The sequence below is a fragment of the Gallinula chloropus genome (genome assembly GCF_964237585.1).
Source record: "Gallinula chloropus genome assembly, chromosome: 22".
Lineage (NCBI taxonomy): Eukaryota > Metazoa > Chordata > Aves > Gruiformes > Rallidae > Gallinula > Gallinula chloropus.
In genome coordinates this window covers 8,194,987-8,215,144 of record NC_140107.1, presented here as the reverse complement: position 1 = coordinate 8,215,144, position 20,158 = coordinate 8,194,987, and the positions used below count along the sequence as shown (strand labels likewise).

Here is a 20,158-nt window from a genome sequence, read left to right as displayed (position 1 = left end):
CCTCCCTCAGGGCTGGGGTGGCTGTTTCAGCATCCACAGCAGGGACGTGGGGGCCACCCCGGGGTGCTCAGTGCCGCGGAGGCTGACGGGAGCAGGCAGTGGGCAGTATGATGAGAGGGCAGACAAGTGAGCCCCCCCCCCCAGCCCCCCTGCATCGTGCAATGCTGCTTTGGGAGCTTAAAAGCCAAACCCCACCCTGGTACCTTCCGATTCCAGCAGCACTTGCTTGGGAATCCACTTTGGCACACAGAAACCAGCTCGGCCACACCGTGCCACCCTGCCACGGGCCAGAGGAGCAGGGTAGGCACCAGCAACACCCAGTAAAGCCCAGCCCCGAGCACAACCCCCAGCCCCACAGCCAGCAGCAGCCCCCGCTCTCCCAGCCCTTCAAACGCCTTCACCCAAGGCGAGTGGTGCCAGGAGGTGTTTTTTCCTTCCTGCACGGTGCCGGGGTGGGGAGGGAGGTGCTGCTATTGTGCCTCTTCTTCTTCTTCTGTACCCAAGCCACAGCGTAATTTCCACCCAGCAGCCGTTTCACCTGCACGGCGCGAGGGCCACGCCGGCGACACTGCCTGTTTGAAGTCGGGGGGGTTGTGACTGCATCTGTGCAACCGAATTTCTCAAGCAAAGGCTGCCTGGGAGGGATGTGTAGGCGCCTCTACCCTTCCCTTGCCTCGCTGTGTCCCCGGGGAAGGTGTCTATGTGTGTGCAGGGGTGTTCGCGGGTGTCCTTGCACCGCTGTGTAGGGGCCTGGCCCCAGCCTTGCCCAGGAGGTGCCTGGATGCTGTGGCTGGAGGTGCCGGCCCTTCGGCCTGTGTGTCTGTGCCCAGGTCTGGTTGGTTTGTTCACCAGCGTGGGCGGGCGTGAGGAGGGACAAAGGCTGGGCTGACCCTGTCCCTGCTGCTCTGTGAGGCTCACTGGGGTGTCCTGGACGTCCCCTCTGAGCCAGCTGTGACACAGCCCCACACTGACACAGCCCCGCCGAGATGCGAAGGACCATGGGCCCAACGCTGCCATTGCCACGGGGAGGTGTTTGCACTGGGGCAGCACCGAAAACAGGCACGTCTGTGTCTGCAACCCCCCAGCTGGGCAGCAGAGCCCAATGCACCGACACTAAACTGCTGCCTGACCCGAAGCCGCTCTCACTCGCAGCCGGGTAGGCGAGAGCCCGACCTTGGGGACCAAACTCTCACTTCACCCTGGAAATGGAGGCTCAGGGAGAGCCCTGTGAGGGGGTCGGTGCACCCATCCCATGCTGCACCCCCTGAGCAGGCAGACAGCAGCGACTTTCACCCTGGCTAGGAGGCCACAGATAAGGGGGAGCACAGCCCTGCTGCCCCCCATCCCTCATCTGGGCACGAGCATTCACATTCCCCGGCAGCAACGAGCCTGAACCCCCATTTCCATCCCTCTAAAGGGGACTGAACCCCCATTTCCATCCCTCTGAGGGCCGACAGAGAGTGCAACAAGACCCCCATGCTCTGCCAGCACACAGGGGGGGGGTCCTCAGCTCCCACCTGGAGCGTACAAACCCTCTTGCCCCCCAGGTCCCCGTTACCTGTTGGCAGCGAGGACAGGACCAGCCGCTCTCAGACTCCCATGGCCCAGCAGGTTCCGTCGCCGCTCACGTCCTCCCCATCCCCGGCGGGAGCGCGGTGACTCTGGGGAGCGCAGGCGAGCCCCCCGCACGCGTCCCAGGCTCGCCGCTCACTCTTGCCTGCCGCCTGCCCTGGTTTCCTGCCTCATGAGCTAACTCAAGAGAAGCTGGTTCGCAGCTCGCGCACCAACCGCAGAAGCGAGTGACAAAGCGATGGCTTCCTGCCGGCCCAGGGTACCGAGGGTCCCAGCTCTGGCTGCTCCCGGACACCGATGCCCAGGGAGCGGGTGGGCGAGGGGATGCTGAGCCCGGTGTGGGAGAGGGCTGTGGTGGGCTGGGAGCCAGGCTGCGAGGGGCCAGCGAGGGATGGGGGCTTGTCACCTGCTGCCCAGGCTAGCTGAGCCTCCCAGTCCCTGGTGCTGTCCCCTCCCCAGCGCTCGGTGACCACCTCGGCTGGGTCAGACCCTGCTCAGGCTGTGGGACTCACCCTGCGCCCCGCAGCCCCCGCTTTGGCTGTCACTACGGGGTGACCCCAGACCCCGGCACCCCGTGAGCCACAGGGATGGTGGCTAAAGGGGAGGTGACATGCTGTGCCGCAGCCAGGCTGCCAGCCCTGTGTTTTTGGAGTCAGCTCACAGAGCAGCAACCACAGCGCTATTGTCTTGGCTTCTGCGATCAAACACGAAGCCGCAGGTACCTGCCGGCTGCGCTGCAGAGACAGGGGCAGGAAGCCCAGCTGTGCCGGGGGGCGGCTGCGGCAGCTGGGGGGGGCACTGCAGGGGTAGCACCAGACACAGCATCCACCCTGGCAGGGATGTTTCCCGGAGGGGGGGGGCAGCCGTGCAGTCCTCCGTCTGTCTGCTTGCCAATGCCACGGGTGCCCTGGGCAAAGGGAGTGCTGCCAGGCCCTGGGGCTTGTCTCAGCTTTGGGGTGCGCATCGCGGTCTCCCCAGGTCATGCTGCTACCCTGGGAAGGAGAAGCAGCCCCCAAAACGATCCCTGAGTCATCCCAGGTCACCCTACGGCTTCCCTAGCACTACCTGCAAAAAGCATTCTATGGAAGTTGCATTCCCCAAGCACCAGCTTCTTATTTAGAGGGTTTGCTGGTAACAGAAGAAGGGAAAAGCCGAAAGCAAACCCCTCTGGTGAGGGCAGCCCCAGCAGGCACCACCCCCAGGTCCCTCCTGCACCCAGCGCAGCACCCCAGGGTGTCAGGAGATGGGGGAGGATGGGGGCACAGAGGGGATGCCAAACCCTCAGCAGGGTCTCCGGCACCTCCCAGCCTCAAAAACAACCCCTCTATCCGCAGACAGTGACAAGCATTTCCTGCAGTGACACAGCCCCAGCACCCACCCGCTGCCAGGGGTGCCCGGGGAGCAGCTGGCAGGGAGGTTCCCGAAGCAGAGACGCACCCAACAGAAAGGAAAGGGGGAAAAAAGTCAGCTCTTGCCTTCTCCTCCTTTTATTCCTCCTCACAGGGCTCCTCCCCGTGTTCTCCACTGCGCTTCACCCTGTCATCCTCAGGGACAGGGCGCTGAGTGCCCCAAAACACCCTGTGCCAGATGGGGACGGTGGCATTTCCCATGGCACTGCGGTGTGGCAGCACCAGGGCTCAGCACCGCCTGCCCCCAGGGAGCAGCTCCACAATCCCCCTGGATCCCATCCAGGAGCCTCACCGAGTCCAGGTGCACCCGTGGGTGCCCACGAGGCTCCATCCAGGTCCGTGGGGTCCCACCCCGCTCAGCAGAGGGAGAACCGCCGGGAGTTGATGTTCATGCGGGTGACGCCGATGTGCTTGAGCGGCGTGGAGAGCAGGAAGGCGGCCTTGGGAGGGATGTTGCAGAGCAGGTCCGAGTCTTCCTCGCAGCCCTCGAGGCCGAAGGTGGCATCGTCCAGCATCTCCTTGTGCTGGTGGCAGGCCTGCTCCACCTTCAGCCGGTGCAGCTTTGTCCGCAGGCGCATCAGCTGCTGCGCCAGGCGCTGGTCTGCAGCCTGCATCTCCTGCTGCACAGGGAGAAGGGCATCACCAGGGTGGGAGTGGAGCTGCAGGGTCACCAGTTGGGGATGCTGGGGCTCGGCTGGGGCACAAACCCACTGGGGACCACGCGCACACGTGGCCCTGGGATCAGCCCAGAGCCCACATACAGGTGGGCACAGGGTCTGTGCTGGGGTCACAGCCTGCAGCTGGCTCAGATGCCTGAGGGTCTGTGCCAGTGTGGCTGTTCCTGCCTGTGCCACCCCAGGAAAGCCCCCACAGCTGTGCCACACCAATGAAGCGCAGGCAGGAGGGGGTGACAAGTGTCGAACCCGATGGAGCTGTGACCCCCAGCACTGTGCAAGGGACCTGGGCTGAGCTGTGGCGCTGCAGAGCCACAGGCGCTTTGCAAAAACCCCCGTTCGCTGCCCACGCTGGGCGAAGGAGCAGAGCAGGAGCCACCCCTGAGGTGGGGCTGCAAGCGCTCCCTCTGCACCGAGGAGCCTCGTGACCCCAACCCTGCCTTGGGGCTCAACCCTTGCCCACCCCTCACACCCCCCACCCCACCGGCTGCTACTCACCAACTCTGTCCTGAGCCACTCCAGAGCCGATTCCATGGTGGCGAAGCCACAGACACCACCGTCCCACCCATCCTCAGGGTGCCCAGGGCCCTGCTCTGCCCCCCGCACCTCCCCGGGGGTCTGGCTGCACCAGGGCCGCCCCCGAACCCGGGCTTCCCACTCCAGGTACGAGGGTCTCCGCGTCTGCAGCTTCAGCTTGGCCGTCAGAGCCTTCACGCTGTCCAGGCTCTCTTCCTCCCAGGTGGGCTCCTCCTCACCCAGCTCCTTGAACTTCAGCTGGCCCAAGGGCATGCTGGCACCCCCAGAGGGCCCCCCCCCAAAAGCTGAGCTCCCCTCTCTCAGAGCCCCCACCCCGTGCAAACGGAGCCTCTGCCCCCCGGGGTGAAAAGCACCCTGCCGCCAGCCCGACAGCCCGACAGACAGACAGACAGCCCGACAAACAGCCCCAGCTGCGCCCTATCCCGGCTTTTATTCACGCCCAGGACAACTGGAAGGGGCAGGAACCGTCCTTATCTCGAGGAGCGCAGGGCGGGGAGGGGGAGGGGGGGGATTGGGGGGGTTGGTTCGCTCGCTGGGCAGTTTGTGGTTGTTTTGTTTTTCCCTTAATTTTCTTTTTTAGCACGATTGTCCCCGGCTGGGAGGAGACTCCCTGTTCCCCGGGAGGAAACCTTCGCCGGGACGTGCTGGCGAGGAGCGGGGATGATTTATCTCCGGTCGCCGCCGCCCTCCCCGCACCCGGGACCAAAATAAAACCCCGAGGAAGGAAAAAGAAACCGGTGGGGGATGCGGGGGTGACACACGCGGGGCAGGAGCCGGGGGGCAGCCGGGGTCCCGCATCCCGGCCGGGCCGTTAAGGTGGAACGGGGTCAGGATCCGGCTGCCCTCCCCGTGTCCGGCCCCGCCCCGCCCCGCGAGTGCTGCCCGGGGCGGGTCCGGGAGCCGCGGCGGTGGGGTGCGGGGTTGGGCTGCACCCCCCGGAACCGCCTGAGCCGGGGATGCTGCCCCCAGCCCCCTCCAGCCCTCCCCATACGTGCAGCACCCGTGTTACGCCGGGGGTCGCCGCGTCTCCCCGTGTTCCTCCCCGCTCCCCCGTGGTGTCTCACCCAACCCGGAGCCCACCCCCGGCGACCCCCGCCCCGGGGAGGGAACCGCTCCTCCCGGCAGCCGCTGTCCGCCGGCGGGGCCGCGCCGGGGCTGGGCCACCTTAAACCCCACATCCGCCGGGCGCGGAGCCCAGCGCCGAGCCGCCGGCCGGGCAGGGCTGCGCGGGGCATCGCCCGGCTCCCGCTGCGCCCCGAGTCCCGCTTCACCCCGAGTCCCGCCGCACCCCGAGTCCCGCTGCGCCCTGAGTCCCGCTTACACGCTGATGTCCCCTGCTTATGGCCAACAGTTCCCTGGCCGCACTCTGAAGTCCTCAGCCTGCACCCCGCTATTCCCCCCCTTGCACCCCACGGTCCCCCCTTGCACCCCGCTGTCCCCCCCCTTGCACCACGTGGTCCCCCCTTGCACCCCGCGGTCCCCCCTTGCACCCCGCGGTCCCCGCTTGCCACCCAGCCCGAGCAGGTAAGCACAAGGGTGGCCGGGGCAGGCGATGCTGCCAGCTGCTCACCCTCCTCTTCCTCACCCAGGACACTCAGCAGCAGCTTCTCCTCCACCCCTGGGGCCTGGGGGAGCGGTGGTGGTGGTGGTGGTGGGGATGTGGGTACAGGCAGAGCCCAGAGTGACAGGCCCCAGCACCGGCAGGAAAGAGCCCAGAGCTGCTCAGTTGTGTTTTCATCACCCACTGCATTTCCCCCTTTCTGGGCTGCTCAGCCACCACCGGGTATGGGGTGCGTGGCTCAGAGTTTGGGCGCTGCCAGGGAGCTTGGAGCCAGCTCAGCCCCCTCTGCCCCGTGCCTCAGTTTCCCCATCTGCAGTAGCAGCATTGCTGGAGGAGGAGATAAGCCCCGCTGGCCCGCGTTTCGCAGCAAGGGAGCTCCATATGCCATAGGTGACAGTGTAAACACGAAGAGGGGGGGAGGTGAGGCTGCGTGGTGCAGAAGGAAGAGGGGGGTTTCCAGGCTGGGCTGTGCCGCTGCAGGATTTCCCCTTTCTCCCTCCGGCCCCGTGGCAGCAGCAGGCCGCTGTGCCCGGCCGTGCCAGGCTACGCTGGGGCTGGGGCGGCTGCTGCCACCGCCATGGAGTTCTCCGAGCTGATCAAGACGGCGACGGTGGAGAACGTGTTGCTGTCGTGCGTGGGGCTGCCGGCGGTGAAGGGGACCCTGTGCATCACCAGCCACCACCTGCTCCTCTCCTCCTGCCCCGGAGGGGAGGCCCAGCCCGGCACTGTGGAGCTCTGGCTGCTCATCCGCAACGTGGATGCCGTGGAGAAGAGGTGGGTCTCCCCTTCTTGGCTGGCCCCCGAGCTCCTTTCTAGCGGCGTCACCCCTGCCTTAGCTGGAGGAGATTCCCCACTGCCCTCCGGGTGCCCGTGGCACCCCACGGAGCCCCATCCCTCCCCTTCCCCACGGCCCGCGCTGGGGGATACTCACAGCAGCAGGCGTTGACCTCCTCTTCTCCGTGCCTCAGAGTGCAGAATTTAGGCTGGTACCAGCCCCCCTGGACTAACGGCTCCCCGCAAGACACCAGGTTTGGCTTTTACCGCTCTCAGCTCTGCTAACCCACCCGGCAGCACCCAGCTTGTGCTGAGCACCCGGTGCTCACTGGGCGCTGGTGGGGATCCTGGCTTTGGACCACCGGTGCTGGGTGAGCACCAGCGATTCGGCACCCACGCTGGCACAGCCCTCTCGCTCAGCTCTCCCAGGGAGAGGGGCAGCTCAGCGCTGTCTCGTGTCTGTGTGTCTGTCTGTGTGCACTGACCTACGGCCAGCTCTGACCCCTGTCCCCTCTCTCAGGCTTGCTGGCTCCTCTGGCACCATCACGCTCCGGTGCAAAGACCTGAAGGTGCTGCAGCTGGACATCCCGGGCATGGAGGAGTGTCTCAACATCGCCAGCTCCATCGAGGTGAGCGCCTGGAGAGCCTGGCCGGAGCCGTGCCGGGGTGCAAAGGGTTGGCAGGAGAACTCAGCCTCCTGCAGTGTTTGCTCTGGGTCTGTCATTAACGTGGGTAAATATTCAGCTCCCGGCTGGTGTTGGCACGATGCTCATGGGGCTGGTGGTGCCAGCATCTGCGTGCCCAGCCCTCGCTGGGACACAGCCAGGAGTGGGGAAGGGAGATGGGGTGTGCAGAGGTTGTGCTGGGAATGTTCCCAGCCATCTCCATGCTCCCCACCCACCTCCAGCTCCACTTTTGCTCCCGCTCCAGGCCCTCTCCTCGGTGGACTCCGTGATGATGATGTACCCGTTCTTCTACAGACCCGAGAACCTGAAGCTGGAGGAAGGCTGGCACCTCTTCCCCCTCGAGCAGTACTTCCAACACATCTCCTCACAGGTGAGCCTGGAGGGGAGCTAGGAAGCTACTCCCCGACCCGTGCCATGCTGGGCTGCCCAGGGAGGCACCCGAGGCAGCCCCCAGCCCGTCTCTCACGCAGACAAACCGCTGGCGCCTGAGCAACGTGAACCAGGATTTCACCACCTGCCCCACGTACCCTCCCGCCGTCATCGTGCCGGCGGCGGTGGATGATGACACCTTGAGGAAGGCTGCCCGGTTCCGGCAGGGAGGGCGATTCCCTGTCCTCAGCTATTACCACCCCAGGAACGGCACAGTGAGTCCCCCAGCCCCTCATCCCCTCTCCCACCACTGCCAGCCTGTGGGTGGAGGCAGCTCGAAGCCCCCCCCATCCTGTGGGGCTCCCCCCCGTGACCCCCATCCCTCACCCCGCAGGTGATGCTCCGCAGCAGCCAGCCGCTGACGGGCCCCAACCGAAAGCGCTGCCGGGAGGACGAGGTGCTGCTGGGGACGGTGCTGGATGAGGGGGAGAGGGGCTTTATCATCGACACACGGTCGGCCCAGGCGGCGAAGCAGGCCCGGATGACAGGGGGGGGCACAGAGCCCAAGTCCTCCTACCCTCAGTGGAGGAGGCTGCACCGGCCCCTGGAGAGGTGAGGGACTGTGCTGAGGCCTTGCACCCCCATGACATGGGCGATGGCACTGCCCTGGCCACAGCGTGGAGACTCCAACCATCACCACCCCCCTCCCACCCCCAAAAAAAAGACTTGCCAAGCCCCTGACACCACTTCCCCCCCCACCCCTTGCAGAGGCCGCCCGCTTCAGGAGAGCTTCATTAAGCTGGTGGAAGCCTGCAACGACACCTCTGCCAACATGGACCGGTGGCTGAGCCGGCTGGAGAGCTGCCGCTGGCTGAGCCACGTCAAGGCAGCCCTGAGCACGGCCTGCCTGGCCGCACAGTGCATGGACAGGTAAGGGGGCTCTGCTGCCCCAGGACCCCCTTACCTGCTTCCCTCCTTGCCCAGCTCAGTGCAGCACAAACCTTGGGCTGCCCGCAGGGAGGAGGCCAGCGTGCTGGTGCACGGGGCGGAGGGGACAGACACGACGCTGCTGGTGACGGCGCTGGCCCAGGTGATCCTGGACCCGTCCTGCCGCACGCTGCTGGGCTTCCAGGGGCTGCTGGAGCGGGAGTGGATCGAGGTGAGACCAGCGGACCCCAGGGGGCTGAGGACCCGAGCCCAGCTGGGCACCCCCAGCTCTGCTTCACCCCTGTTCTCCCCCGTTGGGGTGGGGGGGGTTCCCATAGGCTGGCCACCCCTTCCATCTCCGCTGCGCCCGCTCTGCCTACTCCCACGCCCGGCTGAAGCAGGAGGCGCCGCTCTTCCTCCTCTTCCTCGACTGCGTGTGGCAGCTGAGCCGCCAGTTCCCCTTCTCCCTGGAGTTCAGCGAGCGGCTCCTCCTCACCCTCTTTGACAACGCCTACGCCTCGGCCTACGGCACCTTCCTCTGCAACAACAAGAAAGAGAGGTGAGTGTGGCAGGAGCTGGGGACAGCGCTGGCCCTTGAGACCAACACCACGGTCCCCACTGTGCCCTCTGGGCAGACCCTGCTGTGGCAGGATGAGGCTGGATGGGGCAGAGTGAGACCCTCCTGGTCCAAACTTGGGTCAAACTCAGCCCTTCAAACCCCAGCAGGGACTGAAACGCGTCCTGGTTGTCCCACAGGTGCCTGTGTAAGGTGAAGGAGAACACACACTCGCTCTGGGCCTGGCTGAACCAGCCTGGGGAGAAGCTGAAGTACCTGAACCCGCTCTACTCGCACAATGCCCTGGTCATCTGGCCTTCTGTCGAGCCCCAGAGCATCCAGCTCTGGCAGGGTAAGCTGGGTCCAGCGCCTCCAAGCCTGGCTTTAGCTCTCTGATCCGTGCTGGGGGAGGGAAAGCTGCTCTGCTCATCCCTCCAGCGCAGGAGCTACGGCACAGCTGATGTAACCTGCAGCCCCCTCCTCTCCTAGGCTTGTTCTTCCGATGGATCCGTTCGTCCCAGTACGTGGACGAGGCCTGGGCAGAGATCCAGCGGTTGGTAGAGGGAAACACTGTCCCTGTCAAGGAGAACACAGGGAACAGGCCCAGCCGGTCCCTCTCTGACCCCGCTGCCTGGACAGAGAACAAAAGATGATCAGCGACTGGGGCTGCAGGGCCAAGGGGCCACCTCAGCTCTCCCTGGGAAGCGCTGTGCAGGACACACACCCCACGGAGCCCGGAGGACAGCTCTGTGATGGAGGGAGGGGGGGATGTACGGCCCTTTCGCAGCCCCTGGGCTCTGCAGGCCGAGCTCCTCTCAGTAAAGCGTCTCTCTCACAGCCCACGCCTGCTTCCTGAGCTTCCCGTCCAAGCAGGGCTCCTTCCCGGGGGGATTTCAGCAGGAATAGCTCCAGAGAAGGAGCAGGAGGGCAGGAGGTCCATGTGCCCAGCACGCCTGGCTCGCAGCCACCACCCAGCATGACAACAACAGCCCCCCAACACCCTCTCCACAAAGTGGGGGGACGCTGGCTGCAGCTGCGGTGTTGTGTCAGCAGCTCCGAGCTGGGAGCCAGCCCGGGAACTCTGCCCTTGAACCCAGTTTTGAGAAAGGAAAAGAGACACAACCCAGCCAGCAGCCCTGCACGAGGCTGCAGGAAATCTCTGCTCCCTGAGAAAAGCTGGCTCAGGGTCAGCCCAGCGAATAAACAAGCGCCAGACCCAGGCGTGTGTGTGTGTCTCAGCTGGAAGACAATGCCTGGCTGCTGCACCTCCAGCCTCTTCACACCTCAGGGCCAGGCCCAGGCGCAGCTGCAGGTCTCCCCCCACCCCAAATGACCGTGGGGTGGAAGAGCAGCCCCCAGGAGGAGCAGCCCTGCTGCCTGGGTGTGGAGCAAGGCCCTGCCCCTGGAGCTGGGGAAGCACAGATCACATCAGAAACACCCCAAAGCCAGCCCAAGCCACAAAGCTGCTTTTCCTTGTGTTTAGAAAAGATTTATATTTATTTCCTGATGCTTTATTTTCTCTCCCCCGATGTATAAATATGCCCAGCAGGACAGGAAGCAGCATCCCCAGGGGCAGGCAGGCAGCCAACCCTCCCTCTCTCCCTCACCTCCAGTCCTGCCCTTCCCCAGCAGTTGGGTTTCTGGCTCTCCACCTTCACACAGCCAACCCCTCCTGCCCCCAGTTCGCTGCCAACTGCTTCTTGCTGCCTCCTTCAGAGCAGATTAACTTCAGAGCCGGTGGGGTGGAAGAGGAAAGGGAGGAAGGCCACCTTTAAGCTTCAAATTCAAACTCAAAGTACTGGGGATCGAAGTAGTGGATGCGAACGTAGCCATCCTCACCCCCGCTGCTGTAACTGTGGGAGGGGAGACAAGAGAAGGTCACTGATGGCATCAGCTCCCAGCACTGGGGTTTATACCAGTAGTGGAGCTTGCTCTCACCACCCCTCCCCTCCAAGGGCTATAAAAAGGGAGTCACAGGGCAGAAAAACCATCACTGATGCAGTAAAAAGGGGCACTAGAGCCTGAGTGTGATGCCCACCACCCTCCCAGGCCAGCCTGGGGGAGGCAGGAGGGCTGGAATGGGAGGATTAAGGAAGGTGCAGGAGTGAGCACCTCCACATCCTAACCCACAGCCCACAGAGATCCTCACCTCTTCCCATCAGGATGAAAAGCAACGCTGTTTATGGGACCGAAGTGACCCTTCACCCTGCCAAACTCTTCTTCAAAAGCCAAGTGGAAGAACCTGGGAGAACAAAGATTAATTACCAGGAGAAGTGGGGGAGCCTGGTCAGGGACACATCAGGGCTTCCTCAAGGGAAAAAAGCTCTGCCAAGTTGGATGACTCCGACACTGCCAGGAGCAAGGTGCTCAGGAGCAGCATCCCTGGGCTGTCAGGAGTCTTCCAGGTGAGAACTGGACCCCAGCAGAGGGAAAGGACCAACCTTGCCTCGAATTTGCCAATCCTGGTGGAGGTCGTGGTCACATCCATGGCCTCTTGCCCACCACCAAGCACGACCTGTGGATGAGAGAAGCCACAATGCTTCAGGGCTGCTCCCACCACGCTGCTCAGTGGCAGCCAGGAGAGGAGGGAGCTGAGCCTTGGGGATGCCTTCCCACTAACCCAGTGGATCCCCTCAAACTCAGGAATGAGCCCAACTCCATCCCCAGGGAAGCTTCTGCCTCCCCAACACAAGATGGGAGGACACAAAGCCTTGTTCCCTGCACCAAACCATGTCAACTCTCCCCAGCCCCATCCTTCAGAGGTGTTTTTTAGCCAGGCTGGTGACACTCTGCCCTCCAGCTCCCTGGGACAATGAGCCAGCTCGTTCTTACGTGGTCAAAAATGGGGGAGAGCGCAGCAGAGTTCACCGGTCGCTCCGTCCGGAACGTCTTCAGATGCTTGAGTGATGTGCAGTCAAAGAGCTAGGAGGCAAAAGGGAGAGAGTCATCCTGCAAGGGGCTGGCAGCCCAATTAACTCACACAGACCTGGCTGCTGGGCCTCACCTGGGCAGATGTTAGCTCTACAGTCGCTCTCAGGCACCCACATCCCCAAAAACACATTTCCCCAGACTCCCAAAACACAGCCTTATGGGGAATCTCCCCTCTGTCATCTTCAGGAGGCAGCAAACTGCAAGCCTTAAATTTGCCTGGCTCTTAATTTAATGTGGTGGCACCTCCCCTTTCTCACTGAGCTTCCCCACCCAGCTCTGGCTCTGCAGTTCCCAAGGAGCAAACCTCCATGGCAGCCCCGGCTCCGAGGGGACACTGAGAGCCCACCAGGACTCTGAGGGGAAGCCTCACCTTGGCAGTGTTGTCCTTGGAGGCTGTGATGAACATGGTCATGTCCCTGGAGGTCTGGATGTCGTTGATTTGCTTGGTGTGCTCCTTGATGGTTGAAACCTGCTCCCCTGACTGAAGGGTAAAGGGGGTGGTTTCAGTGGGCTGGGGAGTGAAGCGAGTGTCCACGGGGCCACAGGAGACCACAGAACCACAGGGGTTGGGAGGGACCTTGAGAGATCATCAGGTCCAACCCCCCTGCCAGAGCAGCTCCCCAGCTCATACTGCAGAGATCAGCATCCAGACAGGGCTGGAATCTCTCCAGAGAAGGAGACTCCACACCCCCTGGGCAGCCTGTCCCAGGGCTCCCTCACCCTCACTGGGAAGAAGTTCTTCCCCAGATTGGTGGGGAACTCCCTGTGCTCCAACTTGCAGCCACTGCCCCTTGTCCTGTCCCCCCAGACACTGAGATGGGGCTGGCCATTTCCCCCTGCATCCCACACTTAAGATATTTATAACCATTAATAAGGTCCCCCCTTAGTCTTCTTTTCTCCAGGCTGAACAGCCCCAGCTCACTCAGCCTTTCCTCACAGGGGAGATGCTCCAGGCCCTTCATCATCTCCATGGAGATGCTGCTGTCAGCAACGGGGCAGATGTTGGGACATCAGCCTTGCTCAAGGAAGCTGCCTACTCTAACTGTCCTGCCATGAGGCTGCTGGTTGGAGCCCAACAGCCCTCATTCTGTCTCAGGACCACAGCAGAAGCGCTGTGATACCCTGCCAGAGGCACTGCAGCCCCAGGGAGATGCAGTTCCCTATCAGACTGACCTTGGCACTGAACTGGTTCAGCTCGCCGCTCTCGTGTCCCGCGATGATGAACTCTCCCAGAGGGCCCCACACAGCACTTGTGATCTTAGAGTCACTGCAGGGGATTTTCATGTAAGGCTCGTTGTTCTCTGCAGGAAGGAAGGAAGGAGACAGACACAGTGGCACCAGCTCCAGCCATCAACGCTTCCCCTCATTCCCCAGCGCAGGCACTAGCCTGGAATCCTCACCGATCTGGCTGGGGTCCCGGAGGTCAAAGAAGCTCACAAAACACTGATAACCCATCTGCTTGTCAGTGGAAAACATGATGATGTTTCCTCCAAAGTCAAAGCCACACGTCCTCACCGCTGAGCTGGTCTTCACCAGGGCGAGCTGCTTTCCTGAACCAGAGCAGAAACCCTCACCTCAGCGTCAGGCACTGGGAGGTTAAAGAGAGCAGCAGGGCAGGGGGAGGCTGGAGAGCAGCAGGGCAGGGGGGGATGAGAGCAGCAGGGCAGGGGGAGGATGGAGAGCAGCAGGGCAGGGGGAGGATGGAGAGCAGCAGGGCAGGGGGAGGATGGAGAGCAGCAGGGCAGGGGGAGGCTGGAGAGCAGCAGGGCAGGGGGAGGCTGGAGAGCAGCAGGGCAGGGGGAGGCTGGAGAGCAGCAGGGCAGGGGGAGGCTGGAGAGCAGCAGGGCAGGGGGAGGCTGGAGAGCAGCAGGGCAGGGGGAGGCTGGAGAGCAGCAGGGCAGGGGGAGGATGGAGAGCAGCAGGGCGGGGGGGGATGGAGAGCAGCAGGGCAGGGGGGGGATGGAGAGCAGCAGGGCAGGGGGGGGATGAGAGCAGCAGGGCAGGGGGAGGATGGAGAGCAGCAGGGCAGGGGGGGATGAGAGCAGCAGGGCAGGGGGGGATGGAGAGCAGCAGGGGGGGGGGGATGAGAGCAGCAGGGCAGGGGGGGATGAGAGCAGCAGGGCCGGGGGGGATGAGAGCAGCAGGGCAGGGGGGGATGAGAGCAGCAGGGCAGGGGGGGATGAGAGCAGCAGGGCCGGGGGGGATGAGAGCAGCAGGGCAGGGGGAGCATGGAGAGCAGCAGGGCAGGGGGGGATGAGAGCAGCAGGGCAGGGGGGGATGAGAGCAGCAGGGCCGGGGGGGATGAGAGCAGCAGGGCAGGGGGAGGATGGAGAGCAGCAGGGCGGGGGGGGATGAGAGCATCATCCAGGGGGAGGATGGAGAGCATCATCCAGGGGGAGGATGGAGAGCATCATCCAGGGGGAGGATGGAGAGCATCATCCAGGGGGAGGATGGAGAGCATCATCCAGGGGGAGGATGGAGAGCATCATCCAGGGGGAGGATGGAGAGCATCATCCAGGGGGAGGATGGAGAGCATCATCCAGGGGGAGGATGGAGAGCATCATCCAGGGGGAGGATGAGAGCATCGGGTGCAGCCACCAAGCAGGTTTGGTGACCTGCAATCACTAACCACAGGTTCTGACTCCTCAGGCAGACAAGTGAGTAAATTCACTAAAAAACTGCCACACAGACCCCCCCCTCAGCACTCTGTGTTTGGGTTCAGAGCTCTTCCAGAGGGACAAACACACACACACACACACGCTCCCAGCTCAGCAGCTTCAGGCCAGGCCAGAGCTGTGACTCACACACCAAGGGCAGGGTCTCATCTTACCTGTTTCACAGTCCCAGAGCCGACAGCTGTTGTCTGCAGAGCCGGTGAGCACATGTCGTGTGTCCCCTGGGTCACCAGTTAGGGAATCCCAACCTGTTCTCAGCCCCCAAACTCTACCATCCAAATCCCCAGAGAGACTTTACACACAGGAGTAAAAGCAACACAGGGATCAGACAAGTGACTGGCCATACTCCACTTACAGACACGGAGCCCGAGGGTCCTGTCACAAACCCCACAACTTTCCTCTTGAAATATTAAAGAAAAAGGTTCCAGTTCTTGCATGAACACAACAACCTCTGCACGCTGCTGCCTCCACTACCTTACCACCCAACACTGGAGCCAGAAGACTTTGCCTGGATCATCTCCCCCATGTGGAAAGACTGAACGAACTGGGGCTGTTCAGCCTGGAGAGAAGCAGCCTGAGAGGGGATCTGATCAATGGGTATCAAGAGCTGAAGGGTGGGACACAGGGGGCCATGGGCAGCCTCTGCTCAGTGTCTGTGGGGACAGGACAAGGGGCGATGGGCTCAAGTTGGAGCACAGGGAGTTCCCCCCCAATGTGGGGAAGAACTTCTTCCCAGTGAGGGTGAGGGAGCCCTGGGACAGGCTGCCCAGGGGGTGTGGAGTCTCCTTCTCTGGAGAGATTCCAGCCCCGTCTGGACACCGACCTGTGTGCCCTGTCCTAGGGACCCTGCTCTGGCAGGGGGTTGGACCCCATGGGCTCTGGAGGCCCCTTCCAACCCCTACAATCCTGTGATTCTGTGACTTTGCACAGCTCAGACCCTTTCCCTGAGCTCCCAGGGCCACCACAGCAAAACCAACGACGCACAACCGAGGGCAGGAGTCGCTCTGAACATCTGCAGGGACGAAAAACACCCAGGGGGTGGGATAAAGGAAAGAGCAGGAGAGCCAAGCACCCTGTATCCCCCTCCCCATAACGCTCCTCTTCAAGGGGGCCCACCACAGTGGCCGGGAGGAAACCGCTGGAGCGAATCCCTGGGAAGCAGCTGCCTGTCCTGTGCAAGCTGGGCTAACCAGGGCACCCTGGCTGCCAGGACCCAAGGATACAGTCTGCGTCCACGCACCACACGGCGCCCGTGTGGCCGTTGTAGGTGCCGAGCCTCTCCCCGTTCACCGAGTACCAGACGTTGACGATCTGGGAGAAGAGAACAACCGCCGCCACTCTTATTACCTGGGTTAATTAGCGGGGCTGATGCTTGATTAGCAGCGGGAAGGGGGTTGGGTGGGTTGGGGGGGGTGGGGAGTGGGTTTGGGGGGAAGGGGGCCACGCCACACTCACCGGATCCTTGGCCACGGTGAAGAGCAGGTCTCCCTCGCGGTTGTACTTGATCTGCGTGATGGAGCGCTCATGGCCCTGCAGCAGGATGGGTTTCTGCGGGGGGGGAGACGCCATTTAACGCCTCAGGCGAGGCCTCAACCCCGCCGGGGACGGGGCTGCCGGGCTGTGCCGCCTCCCTCCCCCCCACCCACCCTGCCCCCGCAGCCCCCGTCCCCGGGGTGTGTGTGTGCGGGGAGCCCTTCCCCTCCCAGCCCCGCGCTACCCGCCCCATGCCGGCTCTCACCATGGCGGCAGCAGGGAGGCGAAGGAGCCAGGCGATCGCTTCCGGATCACGGCGCGGGTGGAAACACGTCCCCGTCGCTATGGCGCCCGCGGGTGAGGTTCCGGGACGGCGCCGTGCCGGGGATGATGGGGGGGGCAGGGAGCCGGCCGGGGGCCTCTGGGGCCTTCGCGGGGGTTGGGAACGGGGATGTGGCGGCAGGCAGGGCCCCGGGGCGGGGGGGGGGGGGTGTGTTCCCTGAGGGTGGAACAGGGTCGGGGCCTGGCTGTGTCCTCCCCCCGGGCGGCCTTCGCCGAGGGGGAAGCGGCCGAGGCTTCGGCCTGCTGCGAGGGAACCAGGACACAGGCCGGGCCGGCGGCGGGGCCTTCCCTGGGGGGTGTGTGTGTGGGGGGGTAGCGCGGCCCTGAGCTGGGCTGGGGAAGGGGCTTTCCCCCGGGGAGCGTGGCGAGGGGCCTCCCCTGAGAGGGGACGTGGCGGGAGATGCCAAGCGGGACCCCTCACTGAGGCTGCCCCAGTGATGGGGGGTAGGGGTGGCTCAGGGTGACCCAGCCAGCGATGGCAGCCCCAGCCCCTGCTGCCCCGGGGCTGCCAGCCCGCTGAGCCGTGGCCGTGCCGCAGGAGAGGCGGCGGCGCTGGCGCTGGTGGCCGTGCTGTGGGGCAGCACCGGGCCCTTCCTGCGGGCGGGCGCGGCGGGGCTGGAGGAGCTGCGTTGCCGGGGCCGCCTGCAGCAGCTGCTGGCCGAGATCCACTTCCTGGGCCTCAACTACAAGGTGCGACCCTGCCCGGGCTCCTGGGAGGTGGCTGGGGGGGGGGGGTCAAACTGCCTTTGGGGTGGTTCCTACCTGTTTACTTCTGGACGTGATGCTTTAATTAAACTGCTCAATGTTCCACCTGCCCTCACAGCTCTTCATCCTCAGCAAAGCTCCATTCAATGGCCCGGAGCACTGCGCTGTCTCTACAGACCCCAGGCTGCTTCTGGAGGCAGCAGGTCCTTGACTCCCATGTGTTGCATGAAATAATCTGCCTTCTGCAGATTGGGGAACTGAGATGTTGAGCAGCTTGTGAGTGGCAGCAGAAATCACAGCCCAGGGTGAGCAGGCCTGGGCTGCTCCCCTGCCCGCTCTTTGGGGGTGCACAGTGGTTTTGCAAGCAGCAACTGAGGTCTGTGTTCTTCCTGCAGTACATGGTGCCCTTCCTGCTCAATCAAGGTGGATCCCTCCTCTTCTATCTCACCTTGGCTTCTGTAGGTTAGTTCTCATTCTGTTCATGGAGGGGGTTGATCAGAATGTTGGGAGGGGAAGTGTCATCGATTAGCCTGGGGACCCAGCTAAATACCAAGCAGCTGACTTGTCACGTCAATAGGACAAGTGGCTGACAATTTCTACAAGGCTATCCAGTTTAAAGTGTGTTAAAACTTCACTTTTCAGACCTGTCCCTGGCAGTACCGCTCTGTAACTCCCTGGCTTTGATAGTCACACTGGTGACGGGGAAGATTCTGGGAGAGGACATTGGTGGTAAAAGTAAGTTACACTCAAAACATTTCCTCACCTTGTCTCCTGCATCTGTTTGTCAACTCAACAGCTTGGGCTACACTCTGGTCTCCTGAAAAACAGCAGATCCCCCACACTGATTCAGTCGTAGCTCTTGCTACAGAAGCTGAAAAGGAAGTGAAATGGATGTGTAAGTGGGCAGGGCTAGTAAATGGTAAGATAGAACTGGCTGCCCAAACTAACAGAGGTTACAGGCTTAGGCCTGTGCCTAACTAGGTGTGTAACCATGAGAGAAGCACTAAGTAACATGCCTGCTGTGGAGAGGGAATGCCCCTTAAGTCTCCAGGAGTCACCACCCACCCTCAGAATCATAGAATCATAGAACAGTCTGGGAGGGACCCCAAGAGTCACAGAGCTCCAACCCCCTGCCACAGGCAGGGACACCAACCTCCAGGCCTGGAGCTACACAAGGTTGCCCAGGGCCCCATCCAACCTGGCCTTGGGCACCCCCAGGGATGGGGCACCCACCCCCTCTCTGTGCAGCCTGTTCCAGCCCCTCACCACTCTCTCTGCACAGAACTTCCCCCTAATATCTTCTCTCCCCCTTCCCTCCTTCAGCTTCACTCCATCCCCCTTGTCCTGCCAGTCTCTGCCCTTTAACAAGCTGATTCCCCTCCTGTTCCTGGGGTCTCTTCAGGGACTGGGAGGCTGCAATGAGGTCCCCCCACAGCCTTCTCTTCTCCAGGCTGACCCAGCCCAGCTCCCTCAGCTTCTCTCCATAGGGGAGCTGCTCCAGCCCTCTCAGCATCTTTGTGGCTCCCCTGACCCCTCTCCCTTCCCTTATATCCTGCACTAACATTACCCTGCTCAGCAGAACAGCAGGAAGCTGAAAGCCTCAAAGCCCCGGGACCCAGCACAGCAGCTGCTGGACACTCAGGTGGTTGGTTTGTTGGTTGAGCTGGGTTCTCACCAGCCAGACATTCAGCACTTCCTTAGTCAGGTGCTGTGCCCAGTGAATCCAGGTGATCCAACCAGCCAGACCCCTAGGGACTCACCTGCTCCAGGTTGTATCTACCCAGACCTGGATGCTCCACTTTCCCCCTGACACCGGGTGTCGTGTATTCAGCAGTGAGAATTACACAAGCTCCTGAGACATCCTTGCTCATTTCTGCAGGGGCTGTGGCAGGAATGCTGCTCACCATCCTAGGAGTCACTCTCTGTGTAGCTGGCTCGTGAAGAAGACACAGGGAGCAGCAGAAGAACTCACCTGTTCACAGGTGGCACCCGTGGCTGCAGAGGGGACCTCTGGCTCAGCAGCAGACTGCTCAGGAAGCTGAACTTTGGCACATGGATGTCAAAAGATGGGAAAACAGGGGCTGTATTCCCTGAGCACGGGGCTGGAACAAGGTTTGTTGCAAGGACATGTCTTGAGTTAAGGGGTATTTTGGGTTTTTGCCCGTGGGTGTTCCAAGGCAAGGGTGATTGAGTTGTCTTGTCCAGCACTGGGGGGATAACAAGTGCTTAATAAATTATTCAATGAGGGCTTCTGGGACCAGCTGGTTTTTCTGTGGAAGGAATCCCTTTAGGAACTCTCCCTTGGGTGGCTAAGCAGCTGAAAGGGGGTTCCTTCACCACCCTCAACTGCACAGAATGCCTCTCATCAGCACAACACCCACAGTGCAGCTTGTCCCTGGGGAAGGCAGGCTCTTCTTCCCAGTGGAATTCTCAGTCCAAAACACCAGGCAGCTCACAGAGGAAAAGGTCTTCATTACCCTGGTAATTAATCAGAAACCAGAGGGAGGGAAATACAGACAGTCTTGCACAAAGAGAGTTACTACAAGAACTGTTTATTACTCTGACTTGTCCTGAACCAGGCAGAGGCTCCTAAAACAAGTTAATGGAAGCAAAATGTGTGTAGCTTGGGACCAGGGTGGGTTGGGACTGGGTTGCTGCTGATGTTATCTGAGCACAGCGATGCACTGAAACCTCCTCATGAGATGGATCTGAGAGAGAATACATTTCCTGGAAGACCTCTTCTTACAAAGGCACACATTCCATTGGGTAATTCTTCCCAAATTTGGATACAACCAGGTTCAACTAAGTTAGAAAAGCAGCCATGCCCATCACCACCCCATCGTCACCCCACGGGGAGGAGGGAAGGGGACAACGTCGTGCATCTGATTGTTCACTGGTACTCTGCCTCTCAAGCCCAGATGATGAAGGTGCTTGAATTTCCTTAGAAGAGTTTGCTAATTAAACTCA

The 20,158-nt window shown here is 62.3% G+C and overlaps 4 protein-coding genes across 5 annotated transcripts; 2 read left to right on the top strand and 2 right to left on the bottom strand.

The window, feature by feature from the left end:
• Positions 1 to 3,047: 3,047 nt before the first annotated feature.
• On the bottom strand, positions 3,048 to 4,521 carry FAM167B (family with sequence similarity 167 member B). 2 transcript variants are annotated; one of them, XR_014617798.1, is made up of 3 exons: positions 4,154 to 4,521; positions 3,274 to 3,601; positions 3,051 to 3,150 (listed from the first exon to the last, which is right to left on the bottom strand). XR_014617798.1 is itself a non-coding variant. In XM_084274246.1 (2 exons), the coding sequence occupies exons 1-2, from the start codon at positions 4,442 to 4,444 to the stop codon at positions 3,338 to 3,340; spliced, it is 555 nt and encodes a 184-aa protein (XP_084130372.1). In that variant the 5' UTR covers positions 4,445 to 4,521; the 3' UTR covers positions 3,048 to 3,337. The 2 variants fall into 2 exon arrangements, 1 of the variants encoding a protein (XP_084130372.1); XM_084274246.1 differs by having other exon boundaries at positions 3,048 to 3,601.
• A 1,754-nt stretch (positions 4,522 to 6,275) lies between these two features.
• LOC311200078 (myotubularin-related protein 9-like) lies at positions 6,276 to 10,280 on the top strand. The gene is made up of 11 exons (XM_084274245.1): positions 6,276 to 6,527; positions 6,722 to 6,781; positions 7,048 to 7,156; positions 7,458 to 7,583; positions 7,684 to 7,857; positions 7,977 to 8,194; positions 8,351 to 8,512; positions 8,600 to 8,741; positions 8,848 to 9,068; positions 9,266 to 9,417; positions 9,555 to 10,280. The coding sequence occupies exons 1-11, from the start codon at positions 6,331 to 6,333 to the stop codon at positions 9,716 to 9,718; spliced, it is 1,725 nt and encodes a 574-aa protein (XP_084130371.1). The 5' UTR covers positions 6,276 to 6,330; the 3' UTR covers positions 9,719 to 10,280.
• A 258-nt stretch (positions 10,281 to 10,538) lies between these two features.
• On the bottom strand, positions 10,539 to 16,580 carry EIF3I (eukaryotic translation initiation factor 3 subunit I). Its single transcript, XM_084274276.1, has 11 exons — positions 16,410 to 16,580; positions 16,127 to 16,219; positions 15,895 to 15,982; positions 14,827 to 14,892; positions 13,397 to 13,546; positions 13,170 to 13,297; positions 12,367 to 12,477; positions 11,898 to 11,987; positions 11,507 to 11,580; positions 11,215 to 11,307; positions 10,539 to 10,918 (listed from the first exon to the last, which is right to left on the bottom strand). The coding sequence occupies exons 1-11, from the start codon at positions 16,410 to 16,412 to the stop codon at positions 10,837 to 10,839; spliced, it is 978 nt and encodes a 325-aa protein (XP_084130402.1). The 5' UTR covers positions 16,413 to 16,580; the 3' UTR covers positions 10,539 to 10,836.
• Positions 16,411 to 19,438, top strand: TMEM234 (transmembrane protein 234; the record flags this gene model as incomplete). Its single annotated transcript, XM_084274151.1, has 5 exons — positions 16,411 to 16,501; positions 16,935 to 17,176; positions 17,587 to 17,653; positions 17,834 to 17,926; positions 19,071 to 19,438. 5 exons carry the CDS (start codon positions 16,411 to 16,413, stop codon positions 19,130 to 19,132), a joined length of 555 nt encoding a protein of 184 aa, XP_084130277.1. The 3' UTR covers positions 19,133 to 19,438.
• Between the last annotated feature and the right edge of the window lie 720 nt (positions 19,439 to 20,158).